At 38.2% G+C, this 11,953-nt stretch overlaps 1 protein-coding gene across 1 annotated transcript; it reads right to left on the reverse strand.

The window, feature by feature from the left end:
• Window positions 1-5,915: 5,915 nt before the first annotated feature.
• LOC143577693 (hypersensitive-induced response protein 4-like) lies at window positions 5,916-9,435 on the reverse strand. Its single transcript, XM_077061455.1, has 5 exons — window positions 9,343-9,435; window positions 6,352-6,472; window positions 6,180-6,271; window positions 6,004-6,100; window positions 5,916-5,920 (listed from the first exon to the last, which is right to left on the reverse strand). Exons 1-5 carry the CDS (start codon window positions 9,433-9,435, stop codon window positions 5,916-5,918), a joined length of 408 nt encoding a protein of 135 aa, XP_076917570.1.
• Between the last annotated feature and the right edge of the window lie 2,518 nt (window positions 9,436-11,953).

Genomic DNA, 11,953 nt, shown 5'->3' on the forward strand with positions numbered 1-11,953 from the left:
GATGGAATTCCCGACGTGGTCCGGAATTCACTTGGGAACTGGAATCTGAGATGAAAAGAAAATACCCACATCTCTTCACATAAATCTCGAGGGCAAGATTTTTTCTAAAAGTGAGGAGGATGTAACACCGTGAAAATACCCCGTCTAATTTTGGGCTAAAAATGTAAATTCTGAAAGTTAAAAGACTGAAAATGAAAATTCTGAATTCTCAGGATCATCGCGCGGCGCGATGGTATGATGAAGGCACCATCGCGCTACGTGACAGGCTATTTAGAAAATCAAGAAAAAGGGGGGCGCCGTGCTGCGTGACGGCCAAACCCAATGGTTCATCGTGCTACGCGATGACCATGTTAAGTTATCCAATCCACGTGTCCAACAACGTGTCAACACGTGGCACGATCTGGTGAATTGCGGCGTTGCGCTACGCGATGGCCATAGGGGAAGGCTCATCACACTACACGATGGTCTGCAAAACTCGGCTATAAAAGGGCAACTAAGGGTTTAAGCCTCATTCATCCCATTTCACATCCATTTTCACATAGTTAACTTAGGAGTGCGTGCCAAGTTGTTCCAAGGTTCTGAGGGCTTGATTTCGCGAAGAAACGAAGTGCCGAGACGCTGTTAACGATCTGTTGTTCTTTTAAACGAAGCACGAGCTGATACGCTACCGATTTTCTTAGTTCTTATTCTCGACTAGCCGTTTAAGGTAGGATTATGCTTTAAGTTCGGTTATTACATAGTTATTAGAACCTAGTTAAGGGTTTTGTCATTTAACTGTAAATGTTTTCAAGTAAAGTTTTACAAAGCAAAGATGTTACTTCCACGTGAAGTAATGTTATCAAAACTATGTTTTGACGGACACGTAGTAACTAGAAGGGGGGTATCATTAGTAGACTCTTCTTGCCTAAGGTAAGTAATTCGTACAAATCCCAATCAACCGCGGGACCTGTTTACTTACCTGGAGAAGTTTACCAACGTGATAGACTATATTAGGCCAAAGCGTGCTATCCCAAACATCATATATAAATGCAAAGTATATTTTCATAAAACGACTATAACCCTACTAAGGTTAGGTCAGACCTAAGAGTCTGCTGATCAGACCTCGAGTCTACTGGACTGAAACAGACTTAAAGTCTTTTGAATACTTAAGATATACCATCTAGGTACTTATGCATACCTATTACATATATAGGTTAATAGCATACTGAGGAAAAGATTCTAATATCACCGAACTGACAACACAAGGTGAACACGTTAAACCTTTTATGGTCTGAATAAATTTTACTCTTGTAATAGACAGGTTCTTTATTGCAAAGAGTCTGATAAATGTTTGCATGAGATTAATTGTCTCTAAAATCGTTATAATACAAAATAGATAATAAAAGGCAACTCAGACCGAATACACATGTGTCTGGATCCAAACATAACTGATAATTGGCATACAAAACCAAGTTAGTCATAACCAGTTTTCCAACAAGGTCACATAGCTTAGGGGAAGGTTTTCTCCGAACAGGGCTATGTACTCGGGGAACCTTTGAATTGTGTGTGTAGGGCAGTGGTACAAATCCCGGGAATGATCGGCATTCCTGCTGAGTTTGAGAAACAGAAAACTATGATTGTATTTAACGACTGTTATGAACTGTTTTATCGAGTCAACGTTTCACCAGCACATAGCTGACGTGTTTTTTTTCCAACCCATGCCGGTAATTAGTAGATGGTGTATGATAGACAAGGATTTAAAGTCAAAAAGATAACAGATCGCTAGAGATGGCTCAGTTTTCAATGAAATCCTTGAAATAATAATAACACTGTTTTGTAACCGAAAACTTGGGTATTTAATTCCCAAGACTTTTGCAATGTAAATTAATATTTTAATATATAAGACTTCAGCTAAAATGAACCCGCTACTCTGATATATTTACAAAGCAGGTACCAACCGGGCAGTCGCACCCAGGCCCTGGACCGGGGTGTGACACCAAACCTGTGAATTCTGATCAAATGCATGAGAAATCTCCTTTTACAAATAACGTAATCTGGTGGCATGAGAGAATATAGAAAACAACCACAGAGCTTTTAAAAGTTTCATTTATATATATTTAAGATTATTAATAGATTGTTGAGATGAAGCCATGGAGATATAAATGTGGGATGATGACTGTTGAGTCCGTTGCCTACAAGAGATCTAAAACGTTGTGGTATGTTCTAACATAATTCTAACCCGGTTTTGTAGATTATAGTAGTGAAGAAACAATAGTTCAACCCTAAAAAGGTTAACCTTGTATCTCAATCGGGGGTTACGTGCAATCTTATCTCCACAAGCTAACGCTGATCTAACATGCAAAACAGAACGCCGTGAGCTCGTTACGAGAGGGGGAATCGTAACCACACTCTGGGATGTCAATTAGTATATGTTCTTAGGTTGCAATTGTAAGAGAGAGAAAGTGAGAGTAAGGATACCCGAACCGTTTTTTAAGTGTGGTATTTATAGGAGGAGAGGTCGAGAAGGATTGGTTAAGCTGTCACTATCAATGGAACCTTCTATTTTTGTGGGGAAGCATGTTTAAGGTTTTTGATTGGATGTGACAGTTGGCGGGTAATGATGGATGTCACCTGAGGGTGCAGCGTTGGCATTCTGTGATTGGCTCATCGTCCAATCGTAGTCGTTGCATGGATCTTGGACTATGATTTGCTTAAAGACTACCGCCATGGCTGCTTGCCCCCTCGGCTGGTGACATGCTCTATGATCGCAGGTGTCGACTTCTGTACGTTGGTGAGTATGCATCTGCTGGCGGTGATCTCTGACCCGCGAAAGAATCTAATCTTCCGCTTGCTTACGGGGCGATCCCCTGTGATATGGGGTGGTCCGTGGATGACACTTAAGACCTTTTTAGGGGTTTACGTGGTTTGATGAACGGGTTCTAGATTTATGTTAGTTATTAAAGGTGTTCAGGTTTTTATATAATATAATAAATTTTAATTAGGAGTTTTTTTTATCTATTTATTCTTAAAACTAATTGTTCTACATTGATTTGTAAAAGAGTTCCTATGAAATAGTGAACAACAGAAATTAAGTAAATCGAGAAAATCAAAGGGCTTTAGCTGCATTAATTTGTTGGGTAAGATTTTGTCCTTTTAAATTGTGAGGATTGATAGTAACAAAAGTGCTAATTTTTTTGAATATAAGAAAGTTAAAGGATGTGTAATTTGCTATACTAATAAGAAGTAAATCACAAAAGTTTGAATAACGGATAGTATGAGAAGATGAAAAGAATACTACTTAATATTAGACTTGAATATCACGAAACTGTATATATGACAAATGATTCACTTATGAAAAATGATAGGAGGGAGAAAATCTATCGACTAGCAGACAAAATAGCAAAAACGCGTTCTTTATGTTTAATCGTTTTTAATAGACGTTCTTTAGCAAAATAATAGCAGAAAACATCTTTTACATGTAAAAACTCTATCACATTACGCCCTTACCCAGTTAACTTTTTTCATTAAATCTAGTCATATGCAAGACACATGAAGGTATTTTTATAAATTTATATATTTATTTAATATTTAAAACTAAAATATAAAATTAAAATCTACACTCCTCTCTCTCTCTCTCTCTCTCTCTCTCTCTGATCCATCGTTCATCATTTTTTCTCCATAACCTTCCACAATCTTCTTGTTTTCACCGATTTAGCCCCTAATTAGGGTTCTTAATTCATCATATACGCATAAGATACTTAAAATGGGTGCTGAAGGATTTTTTGAAGGTGGAATTGCCTCAATTGTTGAAGGATGCTCAACTCATATTTGATTAAAGTCTGTATGCAATTACAAGGCAAATAAGCTCATGTTCCTGTTCCAAACCCTAATCTCCGTCCTGCAATTTTATGCAACGGCGCCGGAGAAGTTGTAATTCCGGCGGCGGCCACGGCCAAATCTGGACCGGTTTGCTTCGGTTTGAAGATTTACCGAACTAAAGGCGTTGTCGAGTTGTTTTCCGGCATCTCTGCCACCTTTCTCTGGCAGACTTTGTACTCTACTACCAAAATGGGGTTGCACGATATTTTCCGGTAAAAATGAACTGATGAATCCACTAAAAAATTTTAGTTATATCGGAAAACCACAGTTGGGTTATTGGCTGTCGGTGTTGATGCAACCTTCGGGAATCTGGTGGACGTTGCAATGTAAGAATGCAAGCCGACGGTAGGCTTCCGGCGAATCATCGAAACAATGATTAAACGAGAGAGAGAGAGTTTTAATTTTAGTTTTTATTTTTAATTATAAAGTAAATGTGTAAATTTACAAAAATACCCTCATGTGTCTTGCGCATGACCAGATTTAATGAAAAATATTAACTGGGTTAGAGGCAAAGGACATAATGTGATAAAGCTTTTAAATATAAAGGATGTTTTCTGCCATTTATTATGCTAAATAACGTTCATTAAGATAACGATCAAACATGAAGAACATTTTTTTGCTATTATGTCTGACTATTAAAAATTACACGTAGTGTTCCTGATAATATTTCGTTGAATATTAAATAATGAATATTCATTTCCGCATTCATGATTTCATGTGCCCATTTTTAACTGTTTCGCTAAGCATAGCATACGCCCTTTATGTGAAACATCAAAACAAGAGATGTTTGTCTTTTAGCGTCAAAATTAGCTAACATAATTGAGACAACGAGTCAAAGGAGAGAGTGCAACAACCAAAAAGAAGGATGAAATAAGTTCAGCACTTATGGCCTACAGGGGAATGGGGAGTCTGAAGTCTCCATGAGTCTCTCTCTCTATGTGTATTGTTTTATTAGAGGGGACGAAAAGACATTCTAAAAGCGGATACACGTTTTAAAATACATGAGTTGAAGAGCCTACACATGAGATGGACCTCATGAGCAGACTTCAGCCCAGTAATATCAACAAGCCCAATAGCCAAACGTTCTAGAAGCTTGCTTGGAGGGAAACGATTTGCGAGGGAAACCATATGCCGCACGTCTGATCCAGTGGGTGGCCCAACGCACGCATGTCCCAGGATAAGAGGTAGGAACCAGGAGGTAAAGATCTACGAGGTCATCGGACCAAAGGAAAGCAGAATGGACCGAAGGGCCCGGACAATGTTAATGAACCTAATAGATAATATGTATAAACACCCTCCTCTATAAAAGGAGAGAGGAGGAACAATGTAATGCATTCACTCATAATAAACTACAACCTTTATTTGTTTCTTTGCATCAACCGATCTCCATTCTCTCTTAAGTTGTTAGGAATATAACCCCCATCCAAAATAGGTTCCAACAAGGTATATTATTAACTCAATTTTATTTCTTATTTTAGAATGTTGAGCTCACACTAAAAAAAATTAACAAAAACAAAGTATAAAAAATTAGGCCACGGGTAAGAGCATTCCTATCCAACCAATCAAAACACCCACTATCTTTATAATTTAAAAAATCATCTAATTACTCACTCCATCCTAGCCCCTGTTCCATATTCTTCATCTCTAAATAATAAAAATATTGTACAGTAACTTTTCATATATGAAAAGCTACTGTAGCACACCCTATCTCAATTCTCAACTGCTATCATACTTTCACCCGCCTCATCACTTCTTCTCTCGCTCATCTTTCTAGGGTTCATCGGCCTTTCTAAGCAAACCAAAGGCAATTGATTCTCTCTGAAGCAAAATCGTCAACCCTCTTTACCATCTCCATTCCCTCTTAAGCAAATCAAACACCAAAATCAAAGAGTCCTGGTTTGAATCGAAGCAGTTGGTGCCTTTGTGTTCACCGATACAAGCTACAATAGGTAACCCTCTCTCTATTTATCTCTCAATTTCATTATGTTTATTATAGGATTCCAACTATCTTCATGTAATTTACCCTCACCCCTGTATACACTAGAAAGTTGAAGCCTTTATGCTGCAGATATTATTATTTTCGCTCATAAACATTAAATACACAAAATAGATTAATGCCCAAATTAGGTAAGATCAAATAAGTACCTGCATTGATTTCATTCATTGCTATACGCACAGAGGGGTCAGGTATAATGTCCACCATTAGAATGTGCTCTATCGTGTATCCAAATTCTCCCATCACCTGATATATTAGGGACACAATTGTAATTTCATATGGTTCTAAACCATAAATATTTTGTTAATACAATATAGTAATATACCTTCTTAGGTTCCTCCAATACAATTTTTGCAACTTCATCTTTCTGTTCAAATAATTGATCCAAGGTCATTCTTGGAACTTGTGCTCGTACAACTGGGACAAAAGCCATCGTTAAAAGAATAAGATTTTTATTAAAGATTTTACAATTTTGGACAAAAAAATGTGATATTTACCACAAAAAACATAAGCTTGAATTTGTTTAGCTGGGTTCTGCAACTCGTAGAATGCATCATCGGCACTTTGATTGATTACTCGGTACTGAATTGATGAACTTATTTGCACAAACACATTGTCCTGCAAATAAAAAAAATTGTTTAAATCTTTTAAGTTAATAGACTAAAACACATGGTTCATTGTGAATGTATACTACAATCTTCAACATTTATGGAACAAAGATGATAATGAAAAGACGATCATGATAAATGATTACTTTGATTAATTGCGTGTAGGGGTGCAAACGAACCGTACCACCCAAGCTCGAGCTTCAATAAGTGAAAACGAGCCAAGCTCAAGCTTGGTCGTTTACACCAATGATGTAGCAATAAAAAGGCCTAAATTTTTAATAATTGACGATCAAGAGTTTAAATTTGCTCATCGCCTAACCCTAATCCTAACCCTAAGAGCATTCCCATTCCATCCATTAAAACCGAACAGTTTATAATAGCGTCCATATTATAAATTACTTAAATACATAATTATATTATTAATGCTTTTATAATGCTTCTCTATGTACTGCACTTTGTTTGACTGGTTAAAGGTAAATTGTTGTCATTCTGCTGCTCTTATAACTGCGCTTTGTCGGTCTTATGACGGTTGGGTTGTCATTTGTGGCAGAAAGCTAAAAACGACTCGATATATTTAGTTACCTATATTGATGCCATTAAACAAGTCTTGTTGATGTTATCTTTTCATAACTTTAAAATATCTATGTGAAGGTGACATTTTCTTGGTTGGTAACTTGGTATGATGCTTTTATGGTTTTGCTTTGTAAATGACCATTGATACGTACTGCAGTAATGAGAAAAGGCTTTATATGACAAAAGATGTTGAAATAACAATAAGGTTGTTTTTTTTAAAACATATACAGTTTGTCCATGAATTTTCTTTTTTACTAGCAAGAATAATATAAATTTCTTCAAAAATAAGAAAAATTGGAGTTTTTTTTTTCGATTTTACCCTTCACTGTTTATCAAACCGAGCTGGCCAATGTTAGCTATTTGCTTATTAACCAGTTAACCCATGAATTGGGTATAATTGCAGGGAGAAGCAAAAAGTGGCATGCAGATAGGTAAGAGGGAACAAGTACAAACATTTCGCAAAAGCACAAGAATCTGTAAGAAAAGATGTCGAGCGAGCGTTTGGAGTACTTCAACAACGATTTGCAATCATTCGAGGACCTTCACGAATGTTCAAAGTGAGTGTGCTAACAAATATAATGAAAGCATGTGTTATTCTTCATAATATGATCATTGAAGATGAGCGTGATGATGGTGACGATCTTAATATGGAGTATGATCAACTTGATGATGATCTCCCTGAATTGTCGCGCACTCATACATGTGAGTTTATGGACGTCATTGAACGTCATCTTCGTATTAGAGATAACTCGGCTCATCATCAACTTCAAGAAGATCTAGTTGAACATCAATGGCTACTCTATTCTCAACAATAAACGATATCGCGTTATATTTTATTATTTTGTGAATGTTATTGGTTTGAGTTAGAAACATTCTATGTGATGATCATAAGAATTATTTATGTAACAACATAACTTATTAGCTCAACTTTTGTTTTAATTTGTATCTATTTGGGTCATTTGCTTGTAATGTGTTAGGAGTGTGCAACGGATACGACCCGACCCGACCCGACCAACAATTTATTGTTTTTGTTAATCTTTTGTTTGACTGATTAATGCTTTTGTAATGCTTCTCTAGATGTTCAAGAGTCAAACTTTTTTTTTTCCTTTTTTTGTATCGTTAAAACATAGTCAGTTGCCACTTTCACTTGTATATAACTTCTATATTTTTTTATCAGTCATATAGTGTATAAATGGAAATTTAGACTACTATAAATAGATAGCTTATATCATTCTTTAAACCCATATATTGATTATAATGTTTGGTTAAGAATACTTCACGAGTTTGAGCCGAGCTTTGGTTCGTTTAATGTTTAATTAGATTTTTCTAAATATTTAGAAACTTTTTAAAAGAAGAATATAATATGACAAAATAGCAAGTAGTTAATATTGTAAGTGAGTAGAAAGAGAAAAATTAATAAAAAAATAATATAGAGATAGATATAGAGGATAGGATGTGAGGTGTTTTTTAAAATGAGAGGTAAATTTTAAAAAGTAGTGATTTTTTATTAAATTATAAGGATAAAGATGATGGAAGGGATAGAGCATTCTCATCCCATCCCCTATCTCCAAATCAAAAATTACACTAAAACTCACTTTATTTTCTCTCTCCATTTCAATTAAATAATACTTTTTATACCTTTTATCATTATCTTTTCTCTTTCCTTCACTCACAACCACTTTCAAAATATATTAAAAAATTATACGGGATGAACAGTAACTTTTCAAATATACAGAAAAATCACTACTTTTGCTAAAATATAAAAACTCTTCACTCACAACACCCTGAATCACTCTCTAAATTATAAAAACACCCCTCACATAACATGAGGGGTTGGATGAGAATGCTCTAACATCCCTAAAAATAGGTGCCCACAATTTGATGACAACAAATAGAGCTGTGTATCAGAAGAATCATGAATCCTCATTTTTACCAAAAAGAGTATGAAAAAAACTATTTATCAAAATGATGTTCATTTAAGGTAATAACAAGATATATTATCTAAAACTTCCTGTCACCTCTACCCTAGCCTCCACCTCCCGTCACCGGAAAAACCCTAGCCTCCACCTCCCGTCACCCCTACCCACCACCGGAAAAACCCTAGCCTCCACCTCCCGTCACCCCTACCCACCACCGAAAAAACCCTAGCCTCCACCTCCCGTCACCCCTACCCACCACCGGAAAAACCCTAGCCTCCACCTCCCGTCACCCCTACCCTCCACCTCCGGTGCGCCGCCGCCGCCACCTGCCTCCTCCACCTCCAGTGCGCCACCACCTGCCTCTCCACCTCCGGTGCGCCGTCGCCACCTGCATCCGGCGACCTCCAGCCGCCGATCCCCTACAGTCGACGCTCAACTCCAGCCACCGTTCACCACCTGCATCCGCCGACCTATTGTCCATATCCATCAACAAGTGGTCATCCAAATAATGATATGAAGTCCCCCAACGTAAGAAAACCCTAGCTCCGAAAATCTCGGGCGATCCACGGCGGCATGGATTCAGAAGAATGGGAACAACCACGTAATCGGAAAGGGAAACGGAATGATCATCATGCTCAAGGTAATAACAAGGTTTTATCGAAGTTTTTTGTATCAAATCTTCCCCCAAAGTGTTCTTCGCAAGACTTAAAAGATGTTATGGGTAGCTTTGGTCGTTACGAAGGTTCCTATATAGCTAGGAAGCTGGATAAATGGGGCAAGAGGTTTGCTTTTGTATCGTTTTCCGAGGTGAAATATGTCAAACGGTTGGGAGATGAGTTATCAGATGTATGGATCGGTTCGTATAAGTTGTTTATTGCGATTGCTCGGTTTGTGGATGGTGAGAATATAGATAGACCCGATTCTGGTAATAGGAGGAAGACGGCTTCTGTTCCTGTTAATAGCCATGCAAAACCTAGTGGTCAAGCAAACCCTAGTTCCGAAGGATCCGATAGGAATGGGGTTCCTTATGCATCAGTTGGTAATGGGCGTTCCTTTGTTGATTCTTTGTTAAATCGGAACAAAGTAAATGAGATTAAGGTGGATGATTCGGTGGAACGGTTTTCTCATTGGAAGGGATGTGCTCTTACGGGGAGGGTGGTGAATCTTCACACGTTAACTTCTTTGAAAAAGTTGGTTCGGAAGCATGGTTGGAGATCATTAGATATTAAGTATCTGGGAGGGCTTTCAGTGGTGTTGGTATTCTACGTTAGTGGGGATAGGGATGCCTTCCTGAATGACAAAGACAAATGGTCAGACTGGTTTGAGTTTTTAGAACCTTGGTCTGATAGAACTAGTGTGGAGGAGGGTCGGATCGCCTGGCTCCAAGTTCATGGGGTTCCGGCTCAGTTGGTGTTAGACGAGGTATTCGATTTGATTGGAAGCGGATTTGGCAAGGTGGTTCAATCGGCTTCCTTATCTGCTGAAGAGAACAACTTATCGTATACTCTCATCGGTGTGTTGAGTAAAGAGTGCAAACGGATTGTGGATCGGGTGGACATTAATTGGAGGGGAAAAATTTTTAAAGTGTGGGTGGATGAAGATGTTGGGGAATGGATACCGGAATGTGTAGTAGAGTATGAAGAGGATGATGGTTCCGTTTTACCGGAGGAGGATAAGTGTGATGATAATATTGTGCAGGATGAGTTTCATAATGTGCATCGTGAAGAGGGCGAATGTTCTCAACCTAATGAAGTTTCTGTCAGGGAACATGTTGTTAATGGGTTGGATGGTTGTGTGAACGATAATTCTAACGTGATGGTCGGTGAGTTTTCGAACTCTTATGATCATTCTAATGAGGAGGCGGTCGAGAATGGTAACGGTGATAGTACAAATGTTTCTGCGTTGAAAGGCAAGGGATATAAGAAGTTCAGACGGAAGTCTTTATTTTCTAATCGGAGTGGGGGTAGTGGTTCTAGGGAGCGTCCTAAGAAGAGACCAAGGGAGGATATAGATATGTTTGATCTTGATAGGTTTATCGGTATTATGCACGTGCCTTATGATGTTACTAGGGGTATCGAGACAGGTGTTGAAGGAGTGTTCTTAACACCGGATCTTAACAAAGGGCAGTCTACTAATACGGAGGTGGTTCGAGACATCGAGGGAGAGACTGCGGAGCCCTCGATGATTGGTAGAGGTATTGATCAGGTGCAACACCAAGGTCCGATTGAGGTGGAGTTGGAGAAGACCATTGAGTTGAGTAAGGCGTTAGGTGTTAAGAATTTGCAAGATTTTGTTTCTAATGTTAAAGAGGTTCTTGTTTCCGAAGGCTATCAAGAAGGTGTTCAATGAATGTTTTTTCTCTGAACATTCGTGGGTTAGGGAGTTCTAGCAAAGCCGATTGGATTCGAGGTCTTCGAGTCCATCATGAGGTTAGTTTTATTGTTTTACAAGAGTCGCAATTTGTTTCCTTGGATTCTGTGGATGTGGGACGGTTTTGGGGTTATGGTGAGTATTCATTTGATTGGGTTCCTTCGTCTGGAAGGTCGGGAGGGTTATTATCGATCTGGGATTCACAAGTCTTTCGTATGGAATGGGTGGTCAAGAATAATAATTGGCTTCTAGTTTCGGGCACTGTGAAAGGAAAGAGTAGCTTGTTTCATATTCTCAATGTTTATTCTCCTCAAAATCTAGTTACTAAACGAGCACTTTGGAGGGAAATTCGTGATTTGATCGGGGAGGGTAATGGGAGGTGGATTGTGGCAGGAGATTTTAACTCGGTTCGGTGTGCCGAGGATAGGCGGAATTCTTTGTTTAATGTGTGTGAGGCCAATGAGTTTAACGATTTCATTGATGATTCGAATCTTCACGAGTACTCCTTGAAAGGGAGGCGTTTTACTTTTGTTGCGGGAAATAAATTAAGCCGTATTGACAGAATCTTCGTTAATTGGGGTTTCTTTATGGAATGGCCGTGTGCGGAGTATATTGCTCTCGAAAGGAAT

This window comes from Bidens hawaiensis, unplaced genomic scaffold (assembly GCF_021521415.1).
Source record: "Bidens hawaiensis isolate Kalapana, Puna unplaced genomic scaffold, B.hawaiensis_p1.1 tig00028768_1, whole genome shotgun sequence".
In the NCBI taxonomy this organism is placed as follows: Eukaryota; Viridiplantae; Streptophyta; class Magnoliopsida; order Asterales; family Asteraceae; genus Bidens; species Bidens hawaiensis.